Source organism: Miniopterus natalensis, chromosome 3, assembly GCF_054644295.1.
Source record: "Miniopterus natalensis isolate mMinNat1 chromosome 3, mMinNat1.hap1, whole genome shotgun sequence".
In the NCBI taxonomy this organism is placed as follows: domain Eukaryota; kingdom Metazoa; phylum Chordata; class Mammalia; order Chiroptera; family Miniopteridae; genus Miniopterus; species Miniopterus natalensis.
The window spans coordinates 579534-604158 of NC_142083.1; the positions used below are offsets into that span (position 1 = coordinate 579534).

The following is a 24625-nucleotide window of genomic DNA, read 5'->3' on the forward strand; positions in this document are numbered from 1 at the left end:
CTGTGTTAGCAAATAGTCTGCATCTGGTAGGTTTCACCGATCTATTAGCCCAATCGTGCGTTCGAGCCACAGGCACGCGGTGCTCACCGATGCTGGCAAAGCCCCAGAGCCTGGCCAGCGCTACATTTAAGTTAGGTGACGGGACTGGCTGGTGGCACGTTACATAATACAGGCCTATTTCTAAATGAAAGCTTTAAGGTGTATCTCATACTTTGTTACCACTCTAACTCATAAATTCTGCAGGATGAAACTGTCATTTTTGTTTTAATTTCCCCACCACCGCCGCTCAGTGTGAACAAATAAATCTGGCTTCTGGTAAAAACTAGGGAGTCTAGGCAGGATACTGAGGTGAAAACAGCAAAAGCACAAAAGTCTTCTGAGAACACAATTTAAAAAAAAAAAACTCTGAGGATTAGCTCAATCTGACGAAACCTTGAGCATCTTCGCTGTAAGACTATGCTCTTTACAACTAAAATATATATAAACACAGGGGTGGGAAGAAAGGCAAATGCTAATGTGGGTCAACAAAACAGAAGAACCAAAATACAAAGGTACTCTTCCAGCCAGCAGCCAGAAACGATTCCAAAATTAACATGGAAATGAGAATAAAGTGGTTGTGTAACACTTATCCCATAACTGTGTTAGCTGTTGGTGGTGAAAGGCTCCTTTCCGGCCCTCTTTCCTCACCTCAGAAAGGGATCCCCACCAGCTTTAGCCAAGCGTAACTGTCTGGTAACTGAATAAAGCCGTGTGTGTGGAGACCGACACCGTGAACACTACGGAGAGCGACACGTTCTGAAAATCCAGTTTATTTCCATGTGTGGACAGAGCCAGTCAGTGTGATCAGTTTTCTGCACGTGTAATAATTTATCAAAATAGGTTTTCCCACAACAACTCTTTTCCATCAACTCTGAAAATCCTGGTCTGACAACATACCCAAATAAAGCTCTTGAAAATCACCTCGTAAAATTTGGAAGAAAGTGTGGCGAGTCTTTCCTGTAATAGTTACGGAACTACAAATGGCTAGAGAGCAAGTATGTTTTCAAAGGTGACTAGTACAACAGTTGAGCTCAGGAATTAATGTTTTAGTGCACTTTGCTCCAGTTTTAGCCGACATGCTACATTGTCCTTTGGGGGGCGGGGCGCAGAGTGGACGTGAGGGTTTCCACTGTACGAGAGAGAGGACTCTGCAAGCAAACAGTGTAAGCTGCCTTTTTCTTAAGACCTGGACATTTTAAGACAGAAGCTTTGCAAAACATTACACAATTTTTTATTATTAAATGAGAACATCTCATCTGTTACATCGTCACATTGCTAGTCAGAAATGCTGCAGTGATGGAGAGTCAATGCTGGGTCCACCAAAGTCCTCATTTCCACAACATCCATGACAAAGAAAATGTTCCACACAGCCCAACACAACATTCTTGGTTTTCTTCATATTGAAGTCCCCCCAAAAATCTTCTAATGGGGCCTTTTCCTACATAAATTACAGTTCTTCACCTGTACAGTCCACCCTGAACTGCGTGGGAGACGGGTCCCTAAGCCTCTGGCGCTGTCAGGACGTCACACGTCGTCATCGTCCGACGTGTCACTGCTGCTGGTCTCCGTGTCTTCGTTCTCGATCGTGGGTTGGAAAGTGCTGTTTTTCCAGGGTCCGAACTTGAAGTCACAGATCAGGCCGTTTTTCAAAACACCATTTTTCCTCAGACCATTCTTCTGCAGCTAAAAGGTCAAAAATAAGCAGTTAAATACTGGAATAAATTAGTTTCTATTTCTGAAAATGAGAAATTAGAACTAACAGGTTAATATGGTAGTAAGAATTGGGTCCAAAGGTCACCTGTGGAGGCAAGGGGTTGACCCAAATTAGAAACTACTTGAAGACATAAAGTTAAATTAATAATAATAATGTACATTCTACTAATTCCAGCCTTTCAAATTTCTTTCATAAAACTTTTGACATTCTGGTAATTTTCGTCAAACTCTCTAAACATTCTTTTACAAGACCAAATCCAGCTATATAAGAAGTTACTATCGGAAGTGCTGATGGGGGCCGTGCTCTAGAGGGTTTTGATGGTGACCAGGGTGAGAATCAAACCCAAGGAGCTGCTTCCATCACGGCAAATTCTGTTTCTCACAGACCCTGTGCACTAAAAATAAATTCTCTATTTTCTCCCATAGCAGATTTTCTTTCCTACCTAAATTACAAAATTTAAGCTACCTGCTTTCATTTTGAAAAAAACCTCACCGTCTTTATTGAGAAAAACAAAAGCCATGTAGCCACCTCTGGTGTCCTCCCTCAACCACTGTGATGCTTAAAAACACACCTTTGTCGCTCTTTTAAAGGTACATCTTTCCCATTCCCCAAAGTTCCCGTCCTGTTTCACGTGACCCACAGCCCAGCGCGACCTAATCTTTCCAAAGCTCGACATTTTGATAAAAATTCTGTGGAGGCAAGGGGTTGACCCAAATTAGAAACTACTTGAAGATATAAAGTTAAATTATAAAGATATAAAGTCTAAATTTTTATCTCTGATTTTTCTAGATGCCTGTATTATCCCCAAGAACTGGCCGTGATTTCTTGAATGACATCAACCGCACAGGCAACAGGAGAAAAATACACAAACTGGACTACAACAAAATTTAAAACTTCTTTGCATCCAAGGACACAACAGTGAAAAGGCAACCTACGCAATGGAGAAAATATTTACAAATCACTTATCTGATAAGAGATTAATATCCAGAATAGACAGAGATGTAACTCAACAAAAAAACATTAAAAAATGAGCAAAGGACGTGAATAGACACTTCTCCAAAGACGACACACAAATGGCCAAAAGGCACATGAAAAGATGCTCAACATCACTAACCAATGGGGAGATGGACAATGAACAGAAAACAGCAGCGAGATGCCATCTCATATCCGTCAGAACGTCCAAAAAGAGAAAACTCGAGCACCCACCACTGGTGGGAACGTGAACTGACACAGCTACTACAGAAAAACAGGATGGCGGTTCCTTGAAAAGTAAAAAACAGACGACCCTATGACCCAGCAACTCCACTTCCGGGGGTACCTCCAGAAGAACTGAAAACGGGCACTTGAGAGATCTGTAAACCCACATTCACAGCAGCATAACTCACAGCAGCCAGGCGGTGGAATAGGCCCCAGTGCGTCTGCCACAATAAACTGGATACACAAAATGTGGTATATGCACACAGCAGATTCTATTCAGCCTTAAAAGGAAAATCCCGGCGCATGCTCCATGGTGAACCTCGAGGGCACTTATGTTAAGTGGAATGAGCCCGTCACAGGAGGACATATACCACATGGTGCTACTCACATGAGGTGCCTAGAGCACTGAGAAAGTAGAGCACTGGGCTCCCAGGGTAGGGGAGCTGGGAATGAAAAGCTACGCTTCCATGAGGCGAGTGAGCTGGACGGTGGTGACGGCTACACAACATGAATGTACTTCATGCCGAGCTACACATTTAAAATGGCTAAATGGAAAACTTCACGTTACGTGCCACAAAATTTTTAAATGCTGTGAAAAAAATCAATATATTAAATTCAACCTTAAAATTTTTAAACTAGAATGCATCTGTAGAGAAAATCACTTCTGCATGACCATAACTATTAAAAACCATAATAAATTTGGAAAATCACTTCAACTTTCTGACACTGTCAAACATTTCCTGGTACTCTTTCAAAACGAAACTATGGAGACATGAAACAAAGGCAATACTGACCATAATGTGGTGTCCAATATGTTCCTAAATAAAACTGTGTAAGCCCCCCCCCCATTCCCCAAAAATGCTTTGTTTTAATCCACTGTTTTGACTGAGAAGGGACAGCTTACAGTGAACCTGCTGTGTGATTCGGGTCACCCTACCTGCTCACTAATAAGCTGGAATTCTCTCATCTCATCCTCTGTTAAGGGAGCACAGGTTTCATCATTTTCACTGTCTTCTTGCCAGCCCATCTCCTTTAACAATCTGGAAGAAAGGGAGGAAATTAATAAATTGAGAGCTGCACCCAAGTAGGATCATTCCACTTATGGTCAGTGCAAGGAAACATTGACCATTACGCAAAGCCCCCGGAACACAGACAAGGATTTGTGTTTATGCCGTGGGTGTCTTTCTGCAAATGAACAAACAGATAAGATTAAGCGCAATAAAACATCTTAGAGAGTAAGATGAGGGCAAACTGCTTCCTCGTTTTATTTCTGGGGTCAGAGGTTCTCCAGAGTGTAAACTTGCGGGCTAGAGACTTGCAATGCTACATTCGTGCACTGAAAGTAAAAGCAATGCCCCTTGGCTCTATTACTGTCACCACAATCCGTCCTACTCTACCTCACCATTAGGTTTCCTGCTTTGAAAAGAAAGGGTTGGGCTATCTCACCCTACTTTGCCATTTTATAATTTATTTATCCAGACACGGCCTCCTGTGCATGACAGTTGTCGTGTGAGTGGGCACTACGCTCCGTAACAACAAAGAAGACTGTTTTCAAAGCTCCCAACCGGATCTAAGCAAAACGACTGCTGTGGCTGTTCTCTTTCCCTCCCAGTTTTTAAAGAGAACACACCTCCTTCTCAAGCACCAGAGGGAGGAGGGCCAGCAGTGGCCCAGCCATTCTCTCCAGCTGCCAGCAGGAACCCCCGTCAGAGCCGCTGCATCTGACTCGGTGACGTCACCATTCCTTCTTCCATGTGAACAAATTTTATACTGATCTGACTACACTTTTTTAACTAGTATACACTGCGCCCGGCTGTCTCTGGGCCACAATGTCACAGCCGTAACTAACTACTGCTCCTCTTTCCTTTCCATCACTTCACATTTCTCTCCAGCGCACGGCACTGTCATCACTCTTGAACCCTGCCTCCCTGTGGCATGGTATTTCCATTCCCAATGCCATTCAGTTCAAAGTCTACAGGTTTAGAGTGGTAACTAATTGTTTCTGGAATAGCTGTCAAAACAGGCACTCTTGTGTAGTCTCCCTTTCCCCACAGTTAGGGATATATCTCAGCAGGGTCATCTCTAATTCCACTAAGGACTTCACACTCGTCAAGCTAGTCCATCCACTGCCCCTAAAATGAAGTATACGGTCAACTCTAAACACCCCTTCTTCCAAGTGACTGCCCAGCACCTTACCACACCAGTGCCTCACCCTCTAAGCACAGCTTCACAGAGCAGGCAGAAGAAGACTAGAACCGTAGCACCACTCATTCATTTAACAAATTTAAGCCCACAGTAAATGCCAGGTGCCAGACACAGTACTGAACAAAATGGACAAGATGTCTGTCCTCATGGAGCTTAGGTTCTTAATGAAAATAAAAGTGGAAGTAGGTATAACCCAGTTGCCTGCTGTCCTAGAATTCAATCACGTTGGAGGCGAACCGGCACTAAACCAAACAGAAAGTCAGGTCAATCCTCTGCTTTCACGAGTATCAACCCCACAATGAACCTGGTCCCCGGGGATGTAAGAATTTTTAGTGGAAAAACAATTCAGTTTATACAAAGCAATTATAGTTATGTAAATAGACAATATAAGTGCATAAGCTTTTAATTGGTTTAGTAGTTATATTTCTTCAGTTATTAAAAAGGAACTGAAACTAACAGATTTAAGAATTCTAATGTTGAAATAGTACACAGGTAGGTGTGTGTGGAGCAAAGCCTTTCAGAAATCAAAACTGTAGAAAACAAACAGAAATCTAAAGCAATCCTAGTAAGTGCAAAAGAGGAGGAAAGTTTGGTGCCATATTTCTCCCTCCGTGGTGGTATTTCTATACCACAATTTAGGCTTCAATAAAAGTTTGCTTAATTCAAAACAAACAAACAAGTAAAGCCAAAAGCCCTAAAATCCTTCCTGTAGTGATGCTGAACTATGTGGTTTATTTCAAGACCACAGGAAGGTAAACCATTTCTGCAAAATACCTGCTCTTAACTATAAAATCACAGGGGGAAAAACCACAGAAGTCTGCTCTACACTTGAACACACTTCAATTCTGAGACTAAGTCGCTTAAGAGTTCGCTATTTAAAAGATGTTTAAGATGATAGTATAGAAGCAGAAAGTGCTCTTGAAAGTTTACAATAAAAAATAAATTGCATCCTGGGACAACTGGGTGGATATCCACTGGAAAAGGGTGACTCTGGAACCTATCTCACCACACAGACGAAGCATCACACAGCAACAAGAATTATAAAATGACTTTGTGAAAATTAAGTTTTGTACTTCAAAAGGCACCATTTAGAAAGTGAAAAGACAACTCACAGAATAGGGGGAAAATCTGCAAGTTATATATATAAGATATATCCAAAATACATAAAGAACTCTTAGAGTCCAGTAAGACAAATAATGTGATTTTATTATTATTTTTCAAATATATCTTTATTGATTTCAGAGAGAGAAAGGGGGAGGGAGGGAGAGAGAAACATCAATGATGAGAGAGTCATTGAAAAGCTGCCTCCTGCACGCCCCTGACCAGGAACTGAACCATGATCTCCTGGATCCTAGGTCCACGTTCAACCACTGAGCCACACCCAGCCGAGCCAAATAATGTAATTTTAAAAAGGACAAAGAATTTCAACAGACATTTCTCCAAAGAAGATATACAAATGGCTAATAAATACACATGAAAAGATGCTCAACACTGTTGGCTATTATGCAAGGGCATATTAAAAACCACAAAAGAAACCATATCTATTAGGATGGCCACGCTGAGAGACACAGATGGTCACCAGTGTTTGCGAGTACCTGCAGAAACTGGTATCTTCCCACAGTGCCAATAAGAAAGTGAAGTATGCACACAAACGCGTAGAGTTTGGCAGTTTCTCAAAACGTAAGCCCGAGTCTCAGCAATTCCACTCCTAGGTATCTACCGAAAAATGTGCCGACACACAACATGCACACGAATGTTCACAGCAGCATTACCCACAGCATTCAAAAGTACCAACAGCCCAATACCCATGCGTTGGTGAACAGCAGAGCCACACATGCACAACAGGCAACAAAAAGGAACAAAGCAGTGAGTTTGCTGCGATGCCGACAGGCCTAGAAAATCCTGTGCGAAGAGAAAGCAGCCAGATGTAAAGGAAAAAATTCCACGACTCCACTTCCATGAAACACCAGGAAAAGCAGATCTATAGAGGGGGAGGTTGGGCTGCCTACAACACGGAGGAAAAATGAGGGCTGACTGCCAATGAGCAGGGGGTTTTCTTTGGGGTGCAATGGAACTGATCTGGAACTAGATTGTGATGACAGCTGCACAACTCTGAATATACTAAAAAAAAAAATCTGCGAACTGTACTTTTAAAATGTATGAAATTTATGGCCTATAAATTTTGTCAATAAAACTGTTAAAAAATAAATCACAGCCACAGCCATTTCTATCATATCAAAATCCTGGATACAAAAAATACAGGTAAGTAAGAACAAATACTAACCTGTGTTCTGCCTCAAGTGAACTTGAAAGAACGTCCGTTTGTGGGAAGGTTGAAGACCGAATGATCTGCTGGGAGATAACCGAGGCATTGCCGTTCTCTTGAGGAATTTCGTTTTCATCAAAGTTTCGGTTTATATCTCTGTCCTGGTGAGCACTATTGCTGTTATGCAAATTAAAGGAGTCGTCATCCTGGGTGTTGGGCAGTTAACAAAGAATGAGAGAAAACAGCAGTTACACACGCAGCAGATCCTGGTCAACTTCCACTGACAATATGTAACTGTGGTAATCATTAAATCTAGAGGCCATTCTCCCAAGATAAAATCTAAGCTTCGATGGACACACACAGCTTTCTAACTCTAGTCTTCACATCTACTCAACAAAGGCAAAACCCCCAAGGATGAAGGCGGGCGACTCAGAGAAAACAAGAACCATACAAACAGGATTTTTTCACGGGAACCACAGGATGAGGAAATGTCCTTGAGAGAGGAAGCCACTGAAGCTTATGCAAAGGTCCCAAGTGGTGTCTGCCCAGATCCTTCAATAACATGTCCCTCAAACCGAGTCACCTTCTCAGAGCCAGCTTGGCTTCCGTCCTCGTGCTCCTCCTCCACCCGGTCCCTCTTCAGGGCCTTCAGGAACTCGCTCTTCTTATCCGTGCGCATTCGCGTCAGCTTGGTTAGTCGGGGCTGCTGACTAAGTTTGTCAACAGGTGAAGAGGAATTCGAGCGGTTACACTAAGAAAAAAATTTAGAAATATTGATAAATATGTACACAGAGAACTAACGTCAACAGAAAGCTCATAACCACAACTTCCTTTCACCTTTATTCACAAAACAAACCTGGTTTTAAGGTCTATTTCAAAGACTACTTTCCTCTATCCTTTACGTCTTACCTGCCCCACTGGATGAATACACAAAAGAATTTTCTTACCCCAGAAACAATTACGGTCTGATAACACAAAGAACTAAGACTCTAAATTAGGAGTTTACTATTTTATAAAATAAATCCAGAAATTGGATTTATTTAAGCATTTCTAAATACATAGAAAAGCAGTGTTCTATTACCCTGTGCTCCACAGAGTTCTAAGGCTGGAGATCTAATAACAGCTTCAATGAGATCTATTTATATTTATTTACATGCAGGTACATATAGAGTTTATCAGGCAGGGTTTCACCAGGGAAAATGTTTGTGGAGGGGCAGGAGGGACAGGAAAAAGGATCATGTCCCGACACTTTTGTTTTCAGTGTTTTAATTTGACAGTGGGATACAGCAGGAAACAGAATGTGAGAACTCTGCATCAGAACTTTTTAACCATGGAAATAATGCTTAACTGTTGGAAATATGTCTGTAAGACTGTAATGAATCTAAGCCATAATTAACCAGCTAAGAATGCTGGTCCTCCCACCAGAGCTCTCAAGTTCTATGACTGAAAACTGGTATATGGGGACTCTGGTGTTCCCATACAGTGCCCAGAGCAATTTCAAGTATAATTACACAATCACAAGTGTCTTTTGACCCTGAACCTGTCAGAAAACCCCTGGTATCACAGGTCAGAAACCTGGTCAAATGACAGAGAAATGCTTGACTTACCAGGCATCTCAAGTAGGTACAATAATACACATATTTCCCTCTTCTTCCTCTCCATGTCCTCCCCTAAGTTATTAACACTAATAAAATTTCCATCAGCCCCTAAAGAAGATGGTATCATACAAATCCTCAATTTTAGCAAGGTTCAATCATATGCAAAGCATAACTCTAATCACAAATGTCAAAACTGTGGTTTTGCTAATTCTTTCCTTAAAAATTATTCTTCCTGGCCCGGCCAGCATGTCTCAGTGGTTGAGCATCGACCTAGGATCCAGGAGGTCGTGGTTCAATTCCTGGTCAGGGAACATGCCCGAGTTGCAGGCTCAAACCCCAGTCGGGGGTGTGCAGGAGGCAGCCGATCAATGACTCCCTCATCATTGATGTTTCCATCTCTCTCTCCCCCTCTCTCTTCTCTCTGAAATCAATATAGATGTATTTAAAAAATAAAAATTAAAATAAATTATTCCTTCTGGTCAGTGGGTATATGGTATTATCTTCTATACATTTTGAGATATTTGGAAATTTTCATTAAAATTTTTAAACCTTATTCCTACTTAATGTTCAAAAGTGTCGGCAAATAGAGGGGAAATATCTAAATAAAGTTTTGTAAAACAACTACAATGTCCCACACTTTAATGTCATTTAATGAATCTGTCTTCTGCTGTTAACAAAACCGTCATGACTACAACACGCTACATCCCTCAGGAATAGTTTTAAATGCCACACCTCTTTCACTGATGGTGTTGACGGACTGAAATTCTTGGTCGTTGATTTGAAAGTATTGAAGTTGCCAACACCGTATGCAGACTCATGAGAGAAAGAAGTCCCAACTTTATTTTCTTTAGTTTGGCTTTTCCATTGTGTAGGCTGAAGAAAAACACACAAACATTACTATGTATCAAAAACACAGACCACACTGAAGAGAGAAAAACAAAGGGGACAGTAGAGAACAAAGGTGCCTGCATGCAGCTCCTGAAAGCAATTCCTTTTGCGTCACATCTAACTGTCCCCAGGGCGCTCTTGCATCTTTTTCTACAAACAAAGTCAGAGCGTGGTCTTCAGAAAAATAATTCTGAGTGAATTATTTTTTCAAAATTTTATAAACTTAAAGTTAGATTTCTTTTACCTAATGTCAAGAAAACACTAGTGGGGGTTTCAAAAACCTAAACCAGTACACTGAGGAAACAGCACTATATATTATATATTACTATTACTAAGCAAGTATATCATAGATGTACCTAGAAAAACAGAAGTTTTACAGGTTTCACTTACTACTACTGAAACAAGAAAGCACACAGTGGACAAGCACACACGACATTAAAAGGGTAATTAAAATTAATGACACACAACAAGGCAGTCTTTCCACTCAGAAGTCTGCACCCCATAAAATAACCCAACAATTTGCTGTAAATTTTTTTAACACTCTTTTCCCAAAATAACTCCATTGACATCCACTTAAAACTTGAATTTTAATTCAGAACTTACTTTTGTGGGTGGAGCAGCAGGCTTAGGGACTAACCCTTTATAAACACTTGGACCAGTCCCGTTCTTAACTGGCTGTGACTGGAGAGCTCCACCTCCTGGGAACCCAGAGAGCTGCGGGTCTTTCGCGTTCCCTTTCTTAATGACCAGCATCCGTGGAGCTCTAGGGTTAGGGTTCGGAGGGTACTCTGCATAAATAGAGCGCGAGCAAGAGTTACACACAGTTTAACATAATATCAACCACCAGAAGAACAGTACACTCTACATCTTGACTGCACTTAAAAAATAACAGCTGCTCCCTGGGTAAAATAATTAAGCTAATTAAGTATGAGCTACACTCCTGCTTAAGAAATACAGCTAAAACATACCTAAACAGAACATAGGAAGAACTGAGCAACATCAAATAAAACAGATGAATTCAGCTAGACAGTGGCCCAGAGACGTTAACTCTGACCAAACCAAGATTAATCAGACTCTAACATAATCGTTAAATTTTTTTTAATTTCAATTTTCATCCTACGTACTCTTAACGCATTGTATACGGGAAACGTATTTATACGTTTTACATTGACTGGCAGTAGAGCGCGCAATAAAAACTACCCGCAAACAATGTGTTAAGCCTTGGAATATAAAGTATATTTTTCTCTTCTCCATTTTGAAAAGAGAATTTTCCTAATTCCTTTTCATTCTTTTTACTCTCGCTTATAAAGTTATTACCAATAAGCAAGGAACTACAGCCCCTCTATTTCTACTTCAGTTGACTAATGAAAGAAAGAGTTCTACTTTGATAATACCAATCAATTCATTCAAATATTTATTAATCATCTAACCTCACTGAAGGCATTTGTGAGTAGCAGGGTAACCAACTCAACCCTAGCTTCTGAAGGTAGTACTAGGAGTAACAGTTGCTAACTAAAAGCTTTTCTCAAGAGCACAGCAGTTGTTTAAACAGGAAAAACTCCTAGATTTTAATCCGTGCGTGTAATCAAACAAGTGTTGCATGCAAGCATGTTAGGCTTATGGCAATGAAAAATTCTGAAAGCATCGGTTTCCTAAAGAGTTCAGAACATCCCAGGAAATCTAAAGTTAGCTTTGCATATTAAACAAGACAGGACCCTGTGACACAGTAAGTTGCATAAAAGTGCTGTCAGGATGCTCTGCCTCAAACCAACCAAACCCAGCTTCCTACTGGGTCATCTGAGAAACTGCACTAAACAAGGACTCCTGGGGACACGGAAAGACTCGAAGTGCACCTGAGGCCTCAGATGCTGTCAAATACAGAGCTGGCACAGGGCTTCACTCAACCTGAAGGACAAAAGGACAAAAGGACAAGGACCTGGAGCAAACTAGGCGAAGGCTCATCTTTCCAAAAGTTTCACACACGTTATCTACAAGGGCAAACATTCCAACTTCTTGGCTGCCTAAAAAGGCCCAAGATAAAAATGCCAAGAAAGGCACCTTCGCACACACAACACAAAAATTTTATCGCCAGCCAGCATGGCTCAGCGGTTGGCTGAGCACCGACCTATGAACCAGGAGATCGTGGTTCGATTCCTGGTTGTGGCACATGCCCGGGGTGCGGTCTCGGTCCCCAGTGGGGGGCGTGCAGGAGGCAGCAACCAATTATGTCTCTCTCTCTCTCTCACACACATCGATGCCCAGCTCCCCTGTGCCTCTGTCTTCCCATCCCTCCTTTCCACTCTCTAAAAAGAATCAACAGGAAAAAATCCTCAGGTAAGGAATTAAAAAAATTCAAAAGTCAATGGTGAAGGGAGTGGCTCAACTCTTTGGAAGAAAAATGAAAATTAAAATACTGCCACGTGTAATAAATACAAAGTAAATGGGCCACATGCCTAATTCAGAGCTCACACTGCAATCTCTCAGCCCTTCTTTCACTATACTCTCTACAAAGCTGCCAGATTTTTTTCTGATTCAATCACTTACTACTTTATTCTTTGCTATATCACTTAGAACTTTTTTTCCTTTCAGCTTTTTGATAAATCTACTAGAATCTCCCTGGCTTATTGGATTTGAACAACATAACTAGGTAACACTTATTATTAAACACCTATAACATGACCAAAGATTTTGCATAGTAGACAAACATTAATAGTGCTTCTCTCACGAGGATGACTGTAATGATCCTCCTCTCACACACGAAATTCACTCCAAGAGAATAGTACAGCCTTCCCAAAGTCTAACCAACAAGACCTAAGTTAGGCCCCAGATCTTTCTGATCCCAAAGCCACTGTGTTACTACACATACAACTGAAGAACATGGAATTAAACTACTGCTAGCCAGATACTTTGAACTGTTCACCATTCCCAACTAAAAGTACTGAGTCTATTCCGAATGGTCAGAATACGGGGCTTATAAGTGTGCACTACCCAGTGACATCAGGGCCCACCTCTTCCTTCCCCATCATGCTGATGCAGTTTTAATTGAGTTTCCTCATTATCTTGACACAAGAAATAACTTTAACGTGGGAATGAAAACAAATAGCCAAGTGAAGGGTAAACAGTAATTGAATTAAGTTTTCACACTAATTTGGGGAGGAAACTTACACAAGACACAATATACCCATACTGAAAGAATCCGTACCATAGCAATTAAAACAAATTCCCACTGTTATACTATTTTTTAAAATCCTTACCCAAGGATATGCTTTTATTGATTTTTAGAGAGGGAGGGAGAAACATCAATTGGTTGTTTCCTATATGCACCCCAAAAGGGGATCCGCCTTGAAACCTAGAAATGTGCCGACAGGGAACTGAACCCGCAACCTGTATGGTTTATGGGACGACGCCCAACCGAGCCACCGGCCAGGGCACTGAGAACACTATTTTAACCAATAATCTGTTAAGATTATTTTTACATAGATTGATGCTATTTGAATTTTGTTGGGTTCTGAATTTTTTAATTTAATGTACAAATATTTTGTTTTCCAGTAGTATGAGTGTTAATCAAATGAGTTGCACGAACTTATAATTTATGCCATCAGCAGGGATATATTTTTCCTTTAACAAGGTCCCCTACATTACTCACAGGAAGGACAGGCTTAAAGAAATACACTTCTAAAATAAAAACAAATGATGAAAAGTAATACTTTTAACTCTGACCAAATAAAATTTATATGGGTTAAGTTGTCCAATCAAACCCCGTTATGTTCCCTTCTCAACCCTGATGATATGCTGTATGACCTTCTTCTTCCTTATGTAATAATTTTAACTGTTTCCATATAAAAAGGACATCAAAGAAAAGTGGGGTCATTTCAGTAACAACAATTTACTAACATAATGCTTTTACAAATAAATCTGATAAAGATCATTCCTGTCTCTTAACTCGACTTACAGAGCTCCTTTAAAAAAACCCAAAAACAGTAGTTTTCAACATGATCTAACTCATTTAATGAAACCATGTCTATATGCTTGTGGCTAATATCATTGGAATTCTCTAAAAAACAACCCATTGTTAAGAACTAGTCACAAACTTACTGTGATTGCGAAAGCTATGCAAACAAATTTCTTAAAAATGAACCTTGATGCTCTCAAGCAGTATATCAAGTATGAGCAAACATCAGAAAACTTCAAGTTAAAATGGAACAGACACAAATAGAAATACGGAGTTGAAACAAGACTAAGCTTTAAGTTCATTACTAATGACCGAAGTTCTCATGATTTAGTTTTTTAAGCACAACATGTTCATTAGGCTCTGCCAGTAATATACTGCTGGCATGTTGTGTCAACATACAAATAGCCAGTAGACTCCTGAAAACAAAAAAAGCAGTCGCTAATTATGTCTCAAATTGCAAACAAACACATAATATTAACACATATCATTTTATCTCTTCTTTCTCACCCCCCAAATCACAGAACTAAATTATTTTAAAATTCTCACAGGCACAATAAAGCACCCTGAATTTTGTTTTAGTTCCACATTATTAAGGACACAGAAATAAGATTAATTTAATAAGCATTAATCCTGTGCACCAAACAACAGTGGTCCTGGTTAAGATCACGGATACAAGCTGCACAAGGTGGTTTCCAGTAAATCTAATTTAGTTCTAAGTAGAAGTAAACTTATGTGACTATATGTAGCTTAATTACTTTCCCACAAGATATTTCTTAAATTGGTATATTATCTTTAGATTCTTGCAATTTCTGATCTATAGAAAAACAGTTTCAGGGGCAAACTGGTTTATTTTTAATACATATTACAATTCCATTATTAAATTTTTACTTACCTGGAAGGAAGTAGCACTAGAAAAGGCCTACTGAAGTTTTTCCTAAATTTCTCTCATGTCTTCCTCAGGAACCTAATAGCTATTTTAAATGTTGCAATGGGTAAAAAAAGCCCATGTGTGGTTCAGCAGTTGAGCATGGACCCAGGATCCAGGAGATCGAGGTTCGATTTCCGGTCAGGGCACATGCCCGGGTTTCGGGCTCAATCCTGTCAGGGGCGTGCAGGAGGCAGCCAATCAATGACTCTCATTATTGATGTTTTTCTCTCTCTCCCTTCCTCTCTCTGAAATCAATAAAGAGACATTAAAAAAGGTGGGGGAGGGGGGTAAAAAAAAAAATTTGGGAATCCAGGAGGGGGGAGTGAGAAAGGAATAATAAAGTGCAATACAATGAACGTTTCACTGTATTCCTATGGGAAGTACTGGGATTTACCGATTAACCAAGCCACAATTCACCATTTATCACCTAATGCAGACACACTTCTCAGTTTACCTAAGACACAGTAAAGAGTAAATCTTCCTTTTAAACATCTTTTCAACTAGTGCTCAAAATCCTTATTACACCAACCCTGAAACAGTAGAACCAAAAACCTTTATATTAATACACTGTATTCTCAATATTTTCAAAGATGTATTTGCCTTTAAGTAATTTCTAAAATTATTAACCAAGGATCAACACCAGTAATATCTATAGATAGTTTTATATGACAAATGCTCACTGACATTCTTGACTTTTTATTTACTTTCGTTCTAATCAAACTCAAATCATTCCTAATTTCTTAGAGATTCTATTTAACACCATACAGGTGGTTCTATATTCTATGCAATCAGCTGTTCCCAGAAAAACTGAATAATAAGGAAACATACCTAAGAGAGGAGCTTGGGAGATTTTTTTGGTTGGGTATGTGTGTGTCTGGGCGTGTAGGCCTGGGGAGAGTGGTAGAAATACTAATTTGCAATACAGAAAAAACAATGCCATTCACATGGTTCTAACAAGTGTCTGACCACCCCCCACCCCCGCCCTCAAAAAACCCTTAAATAAATCTGGAGATCAAACAAAAACAAAATAACTCCCCAGAGTATCGCCCCATAAATGCAATAAAGAACAGCACAGGAGGTGGCAAAGTTTAAAATAATGCCTTCGTGTCAGGACTAGTGCGCTGCCACAGCCACAATCCTGGTTTTGATACATTGTTGCTTTTCAATAGAAAATACAGATGAATGTGTACAAGTTCCAGAGTGAATACATCACCTTTGAATTTGGTATCAAATAATTAAATTTATTTTGCAGGTATCAAATCTTTGTATTACAAATTTTTTCCATTATTTTAAACTTCACTTGAATCTTTAAAAAGCTAATTTATACTAAGTGCAGTTTAATCTTTTGTAAGATGCTATCAAATTAAACTCTAAGCAGTTTTAAAGAAAAGGGAGTTATTTCCAGAAAAACTGTCATTAAGCTTGAAATCAAAAAGGCAAATAATTTCAAACACAGACTAGTTCCATAGGCAAATTTACACAATTATATGTAATACTCTCTATGTGTAACCATCTTTGTAGGTAAAACTATTAAACTTATGTCACACTATGATTAGAAGCACGTATCTTTCCAGTTAAGTTTTCAACTTTGAAAAACTAAAAATTAATTTAAAACTAAGTCTTTCCTTTAGATTATTGAACTGCTTTCAAAGGAATATCCATTCATTACATTAACTTACAACCGTTTTTTGAACATTCATGTGAGTACACTTAATGGCACAAACATGGGCAAATCAATTATTTCAACTCAATCTCTTCTTCTATCCCCAATATCTTGTTTTTAAAAGGTAAGTGCCACCTTTTTTGTAGCTTAGCACATCAAAACATATTTAAAAGATTTAATTCTAGCCTATTTATTTTTAAAAGCACAGAAAAGTGAAGCCTACAAACAAATCTTATTACCCATCAAAGATAGATCAAAAACTACTTACCCCATACACCTGCAGCTAAAGACTTATTCTGATTTGGTTCTCTCTCATATTCAGGATTTAAAGACGGCTGAAAGAAAATTGAAATAAAAACAATACAAAAAATGTTTAGACTGCTCACATTTTAAAAAAAGAAATCCTTTTAAAAGTAATCTCAAAATCACACTGAAAAACCTGATGACATAACTCAACAACTGAAGACTAATTTTAATCGTAACCCTAACTTTTTGCTCATCATTAAACCGGTTACTATCTATACTCGCTCCCAGTCGGACAAAACAAAGAAACTGTCTTCAAAGATCTTCCTCATCCCCAACTGCCTGAGGGGGAAGTGTCAAAAAAAACAAACAAAAAGAAACCCACAAGAGAATGTAGTCTTTGTATCAATCAGAGAAATGCCCTTTCTCAGCCTAAGATCTGAAGCAGGGAAGAGGGAAATCACAATGTCCCCTCACTGTTGTTTTCATCACTGGATGCTCTTTAACACAGTCACTCTTCAAAGCAAAGTGCAAATTCTTATTTTAACAAGTGATGCTCAGAATATTAAAAAGAAATGGAGTAGAAAACTGAACGTGTACTCTAAAGCTCATTTAGTAGATATGTTTACCCTCTAAATTCTTAATTGTCCATTAATTATATCAGATACGCTCCATGTTACCCAGTAACACAGCCTGGCACGTCATAAAGATGCTTAACGTGCTAAATAAAACGAATCCTCTACTGACATGACCAAAGAACCCACAGAGGGTGCAAACTAGAGGACTGAGAAGACTGTGGCGGAGGTTATCCGTGCTCTCTCAGAACTACACTAGGGTAAGACACTAGACTCCAGGGCTGTATGCCAGCTCTAGGACTGCAACAGCGGGTACTCGCCTCTAGGAAGTGGGGGTGGGGTATAATAATAATAGCAGCAACTAAGTTGTGTGTGTCAGGCACTGTTTTTTAAGTGATGGATTTATATCACTCATTTAACCCTCACAACACTATCAGAGCATACTATCATCATCTCTGCTTTGTTTATATTACAAAAATTCCATCTTATGGTAACTAGCAAGTAGAAACAGTGGGCTACAGGAATGGGAAGGCACAGTGATTCCAACGTTACCTGATTATAGGACCTAAGCTAATTCTTGGTCTTCTCTTTCCTTAACCCCTCGCCTGCCCTAAATCCAATCTGTCATATTCTTTCTCTCACTTCCACCCTCTAACCAACCTACCATCACACATCTCAAACCACACATCTTCACCTGCCACAGATCCTACTCAGTCAAGCATCGTTTTCTCCTGAACCATTGCTCTCCCTGCTCTCACTATGATCCATTCCAATTCTAACTACTGGAGTCGTCTTCAAAGAAACTAAAATCAACTCACATGACCTCTCCAGAGAGGCTTCCTGCTGCATTTGTAATTAAACTAAAATTCTTTACGTCACAAGTAAAAGTCCTCCTTAGTTAGAACCTTTCCTGCCTCTTTGACTTATGCTAATGCTATACTGCCTAATGCTACTTTTTACTTGCACTGGTCTGAATTGTTTTTTATCCCTTAAACAAGACAAGCTTGCTCCCATCTGAGGGCCATCCAACTAGCTCTTCCCCTTTCTCCCAGACTCTTAACAAAGCTCTCCTTAAAGTTCAGATTAAAAGACACTTCCCCAGAGAAGCCTCTCCTGCTCTGCCAAGCCAAAGTAGCCACTCAATCACTTCCTGTCTAAATTCTCTGCAAAATACTAATTATTTTTCCTTTTTATAGTACTAAAGTCCCCAACAGAATAGAAACTCAGTAACAGTAGGGACCTTGCCTGCCTCGTTCTCCTATGTATTCTGAGGCCAAGAACAGCTATCTCAGAGCCACTCAAATATATGCTGAATGAAGAATGAACATATACACAAAAATAAATCACCAGGAGTGAATCAATTTTTATAAAACTTGAGAAACATTGTGTTTAGATAAGCCAGCCACATGGTGAGATTTACCAAAAGGAAAAATTGAGAAAATTTTGTTTTTCATTAGTTCACACTTGTTTTTAGTGATGGAGTTACTATTCCTAATTGTATCTGACCCAGGCTAACAATTAGTTTGCCTTCCCTGACCACAAAGAAAATTCTGAATAGAGAAAGTAGCTCAAAGAAAGGAGAGCTGTCCTGAGATCGGCCTAAGAGTCATGCATAAATAACCAAGTGCTAAGAGAGAGAAGCTAAGTAAAATGTACTGGTAAAATATTCTTTCCAAAAATGTAAAGATAATTATGATGCACTTGCAAATAAGCCACTAAACTCAGCCGTTACTTCTGAGGGAAACGGTTTAAATTTCTCTAAGGAACAGAATGACACAAACTTACCAAGTTTTTAAGGACCACATGGTGAGCGAGACAGAGGAATGAGGAGAAGGGTGCGGAAGGGAAATTAGGAACAAAAGCCTTAAAAACTGGGCCTATCAAGGGCGACCTCAGTAGAAAGTCACCTTGTGCCACAATGGCACCTGCAAAAACCACATTTGTACTAAAATTACAAGAAACTTACAAAATCCTCGGCCTCAAACTGTTTGCGTTCTCTCTTGTCTTCTTTCCTCCCTGTTTCATTGTCAGGGATGTTGTTTTCGTGTAGTCCTTGGCTTTTTCCAGAATGGAAAATACTGCTACGAGAACGGGAACTGCCACCATGGTATCCCCCTCGATGATTTATGTTTTCAGTACCATTTCTGCCATGGGTACGCCATCCATTTTTTTCTTTCCTTCCAAAGTTACCTTTTTTGATAATGATAAAGTATTATAAATTCAAAGAGATGGTTATGCTTAAATACTGAATCACAATAAGCACACTCTTAAAAGAACATGAAAAAAGAGTCAAATTCTATCAGTCCTTAGCAAATTTTACCTCCATTGGAACGTCCAATACCACAATCAAAGCCATCTGAAGAGTTGTGTCGCCGACGATTCACATCATAACGACTCTCTGTCCATGAAAAGTTTTCAGAATGCTTCTCAAAATTCAGTGAGGACTGAAACAAATTATAAGCATGTAGGTAAATAAACATTTAAAACCTAAATGTAACTAATTCTCTCTGGCTTTATTTTCAAGAATGTTAAATGGTTAGGCAGATTTAGTAGTTATTTTCAATGTGTTTGGCAACTAGTAACTTATAAGGCGAATCCATTGTTGGTCTACTTTCTCCTACCTCATGAAAACGGGGCAGCATCCTAAAAGAGCTCAGACACTATAGCTACTCACCCCACTTGAAAGGTAAGATGGTGTAGCGAAGACACGGCAAAATATGGTGTTTTTCTTTTATAACTAAATGGAATGCTCTGTATCATACAGTACTTGACTTAATTAGTTCAAGGTTTTCTTCAATATTAGACAATTATGGCAAATGAAGTTAGTTCCATTTTAAGTGCTCTAGATTTATTTCCAAACTCCTCTTTTCCCCAAAACAAATGTTCAAAAAAGTTATCAAAAGAATATGTGAGCCCAGCCGGGTGTGGCTCAGTGGTTGAGCATCGACCTAGGATCCAGGAGATCAGGGTTCGATTCCCGGTCAGGGCACATGCCCGAGTTGCAGGCTCAATCCCCAGTCGGGGGTGTGCAGGAGGCAGCCAATCAATAACTCTCATTATTGATGTTTCTCTCTCTCTCCATTCCTCCCTTTGAAACCAATAAAGACTAAGAAAAAAAAAAAAAAAAAGTGTGAAAACCATTTTAAGAAATTAGAAGTGTATAAAAAAACCCAACTATTTATAAAAGCTGCTGGGTTCCCCCCCAACACTAACCCATTAATCTGATAAAATCACAACCAAAACTTGGAACTGTTTTGAATGCCCTGACCATTTCTCTGGGTTGTATTATGTAATGACCCCCCTTCAGGACAAGGAGCGGAGTTCCTCAGTTCAAATGGAAACCCACTATCTATACCCAGCTGGGCTGCTCCCTCTCACATTGCCCCATGAGACTTCTTGGTGCTGGCTCCCCTGCTACCTTAGGCCTCCTGCTGTTTGCTATGCCACGAAAGACACAGTCCTCAATTATCTCATGTCTTCTGCCAGCATCCACGTAACATTAACAGGCTTGCTAAGTCATGTATGGCAACTGAGGTTGCAACTAATGACAACACTGCCAATGTCTCTTAACCAAAGTGACATAACAGCAACCCAATCCAATTCAGGTTTAACCACAAATCCCACACTGAAGTGGTCTGTGTCCCGTTCAGGTGGCATGTTTACATATGGGAAAAAAGGGTTTTGGCCATCTACTGGCCCTATAATTACAGGTAATGACACCAAAAAATCAGGTCAGTTTATAATGCTTTGAGTGGATCTTAACAGATAAGAGTGGCCTTAGATCATATACTGGCTGGCTGGAAAACCCGTCTACTGGTCCCCCCTAAAACTTACTTACTGTTGGCTGAATCCTGGCCTCAACCTACTGCTTTGGGTTGTTGATTTATTAAGTTAATGCTATTTATTAAGATAAATTAAGTAATCCGGTTCTAGCCTCTGTTAGCTTAATCAGAGTGGCTGACAAGAGTGGTACAGTCATGTGAAAATTCAAGACTGGCCAAGAACATGTGAGGCTAATGAGCAGATTGTTGAAATAGGCAATCTACCACAAGCCCTGAGGATCCCCGAACATTCTTACTTGTGTGCCAAGAATACAAGGCCTTGACTGCTCTCTAAATGGCCTATTTCTAATGGTTATATTTGTAGCACACAACATTAAAAAACAGGTAATGTCCTTCTCTGGGACAAAGAGCAGGATTATCATAAATGTGGTAGACTCACCACTGAGTTTAAGGGTAGCATCCAGCTGGACTTCCATGTCAAACCCTAGAGGTCTTAGGGGGCATAAAGAACCATACTTATGTTGCTTGCTGTGCCGTAATAAAGTTTTTAAATAAACAAAGTTTCACAACTTCTACCAGCATCCAAGGCCAGCTTATTAGCTTGCAAGTAGGATAAAATCTCAGACCCTCACAGACTGATATAAAGCCAGCACAGTAAAATAGGAATAAGAAATACAGTAACAGGACTGAAAAGGTAAATTAAAAACTGACAGCATATGTGAACAAATATTTATCCATATTTAAAAATCCCAAAGACATTACAGACTAAAAATTAATTAAGGTATCTGCAACAAGGTATCTGCAACAAAGACTTAATAAAAAAGCCTTTTAAAATAGTGACAAGTAGCCTAGCCGGGCGTGGCTCAGAGGTTGAGCATCGACCTAGGATCCAGGCGATCAGGGTTCGATTCCCGGTCAGGGCATATGCCCGGTTGTGGGCTTGATCGATGACTCTCTCATCATTGATGTTTCTGTCTCTCTCTCTCCCTCCCTCTCCTTTCCTCTCTCTGAAATCAATAAAGATATATTTAAAAAAAAAAAAATAGTGACAAGTAGCCTTGGCCCACCAGTGTGGCTCAGGTGGCTAAGTGTCATCCTGTGTACCAACAGGTTACTGGTTTGATTCCCAGTCAGGGCAAATGCCCAAGCTGCAGGTTCGATCTGATCGAGGTGTGAGCACAAGGGAACCAATCGATGTTTCTATCTCATATCAATGTTTCTCTCTCTCTCTCCAACTATCTAAAATCAATTAACATATTTAAATAAGTAAAACAGCAACAAGTAATGTAAGGCACTTAAATACATCTAGCCAAATACATACAAGACTAAAAACAAAAAATGTAAGACATTAAAACTGGCATACACACACACACAAATGCTTATTTGCATATACTTCCTAAACCAGTATGAAAAGAAAGCAACCCAAAAGAAATAATAAACAAAGAATGAACAGGCAATTCACAGAAACATAGCCCAATGTCCAAGAACAGTGAAATGCTTTTTGTAACAAAGATTGCCACAAATGTTAACTCTGATAATCTGACAAAATTTTGGGAAAAGTGTAAAGTAAACAGTTGGGGCAGCGTAAAGGAGCATAGCTCAGTATACCACAGGGGAGAGGTTTTGGTAATATCTAATCAAGTCCAGGCAATTTTTCTTTTAACTATACGTTAGAGCCTTGCTATTTCAAGCTTGGTCCACAGACAAGCAAAATCAACATCACTCTGAAGAGTGTTACAACTAGGACCCTGTCCTGAGATCGACTGTAATCAGAACCTGCATTTTAACAAAATCCCCGGGGTTATCAATTATACATTAAAATTTAAGGAGCACTGGCCTAGAAAATTCTTACCCATGTATAAAGAGACATTACAAGAATATTCAATGCAGTGCTCTCTATAGTAGCCAAAAGTTATAAACAACCTGAACTTAAATGGAAAAATGAAATGTGGTATAGCAGCACAAAGTAAAATACTATACAGAGTGTTATACAATTACACTAAATCTGCAGATATCAACATGGAAAAAACTCAAAGGTAGAATTAATGCAAAAGCAAGATGCAGACATATAAATGATAAGTCATTTATATAAATTTCTGAAACATGCAAAACATGCTATTTATTGACATTCACATACGTAATAGGAATTAAGAACATGCACTGCGATAACCTCTGGGAGAAAAATGAAGACAAAAAGGGATTATAAAGAAGTAAACAGTGGACTTCAACTGTACACATCATGCTTTATTTCCAAGAGATCAAGCTAGTAAGACAAAAAAATTAAGATATGGCAACTGTGGGTGGTAAGTGTTCATTCAATTCTTTCTACACTTCTCTGTACATTTAAATATTTCACTAAAACCTACATTTCTTAAGAATTACCAAGACAAACAAGCTGTATAAAAACATATGCAATATTTACGGCAAACAAATACATCAGTATGGAAAGAGCGATTACAAATCACTAAGAAATAGCCAATATAAACAAGCAGTCTTAGAAACTGTTCCCAACACAAAATTATGCTCAATAAAGTACCACTTTTCATCCAATTTCACAAAGATTAAAAAATGTGAAAACATCCAGTATTGCCAAACAGGGAAGGGGAGGGGAGATACACCTTTATAATATTTTGATGGGATTATAAATTGGTGCAGCTTTTTCAGAAAGTACTACCAAATGTAAAAACCTTCTGATTCAGTGGAATTTACCGTACAAGTATATTCCTGCGGCTTAGTCCATTAATAAGTGCTAATTAAATAATCCATGCAGATCGACTCAATAAAAGATTATATAGCCACTGAAAAAAGTTACGTGCCCACGTACTGACTATAGAAAGGTATTAAAGATGCCATCCTTGAAGGGACAAAAAAAGTAATTTCATTTCTTTACTCAAACTAGGATACATGAAATACGCTCTGGTGTGTGCATAAAAGCACCCTGACATTTCACTTCTGAAAATTAGTCTACTACCTAATAATCAAGAAAAGAAAGTTATTTTAAAGTCAGGCACACATGGATTACTACCCCAACTCGAGAACTTTGGAGCAGGTTCCTGGTCTCTCTGAACCTCAGTTCCCTCATCTGTAAACGAGGAGGAAAAACAGAGTCTACCTCATACGACTCTGTCACAGTGTTGTACAAGACTACAAGAAACACCAGGTGTTGCAATGCAGGTATTACGAGGAAGAGACCATCTCTACCCCTTTCCTTCTTACACATTTAAATTTTTTCTGGGTTCATTAAAATACCTGAAACAGTAACAAAAAATCCTACACAGTAAACAGGAAGTGGCTACCAGTCTGACCAAATTCGTCATCCTCTGTTGGCCTAAAATTTAAACAGCACCTATGTTCCATGCAGTCTGACACCGCTTACACTACTGAAATGTACAATAGTGATCACTGTTTTTTAAATGTTACCATGAGAGAATCAATAAAGCACTACTGCTACACTCTAGCCATAGAAATAACTACAGGATAATAAATACAAATATGAAAATGTATTGAGTGTGGCAGAATAACATGTTTTTTATTGGTTTTTTTTTTTGGTTTAAAAAGAGAGAAAAAAATTTCCC

At 39.2% G+C, this 24625-nt stretch overlaps 1 protein-coding gene across 3 annotated transcripts in view; it reads right to left on the reverse strand.

Moving 5' to 3' along the window:
* Positions 1-1247: 1247 nt before the first annotated feature.
* Positions 1248-24625, reverse strand: part of GPBP1 (GC-rich promoter binding protein 1) — a 47146-nt gene continuing 23768 nt past the window's right edge. For 2 of the 3 annotated variants that reach the window (XM_087815238.1, XM_087815237.1), the window contains exons 4-13: positions 19589-19712; positions 19235-19458; positions 16719-16785; positions 15616-15675; positions 10511-10695; positions 9752-9892; positions 8005-8172; positions 7440-7627; positions 3888-3990; positions 1248-1722 (exon numbers count right to left, since the gene is read on the reverse strand). In XM_087815238.1, the coding sequence (XP_087671364.1) occupies positions 1564-1722; positions 3888-3990; positions 7440-7627; positions 8005-8172; positions 9752-9892; positions 10511-10695; positions 15616-15675; positions 16719-16785; positions 19235-19458; positions 19589-19712 (1419 nt within the window). In that variant the 3' untranslated portion in view covers positions 1248-1563. The remainder of the gene's footprint in view (positions 1723-3887; positions 3991-7439; positions 7628-8004; positions 8173-9751; positions 9893-10510; positions 10696-15615; positions 15676-16718; positions 16786-19234; positions 19459-19588; positions 19713-24625) is intronic. The other variant, XM_087815239.1, reaches the window with a different exon arrangement.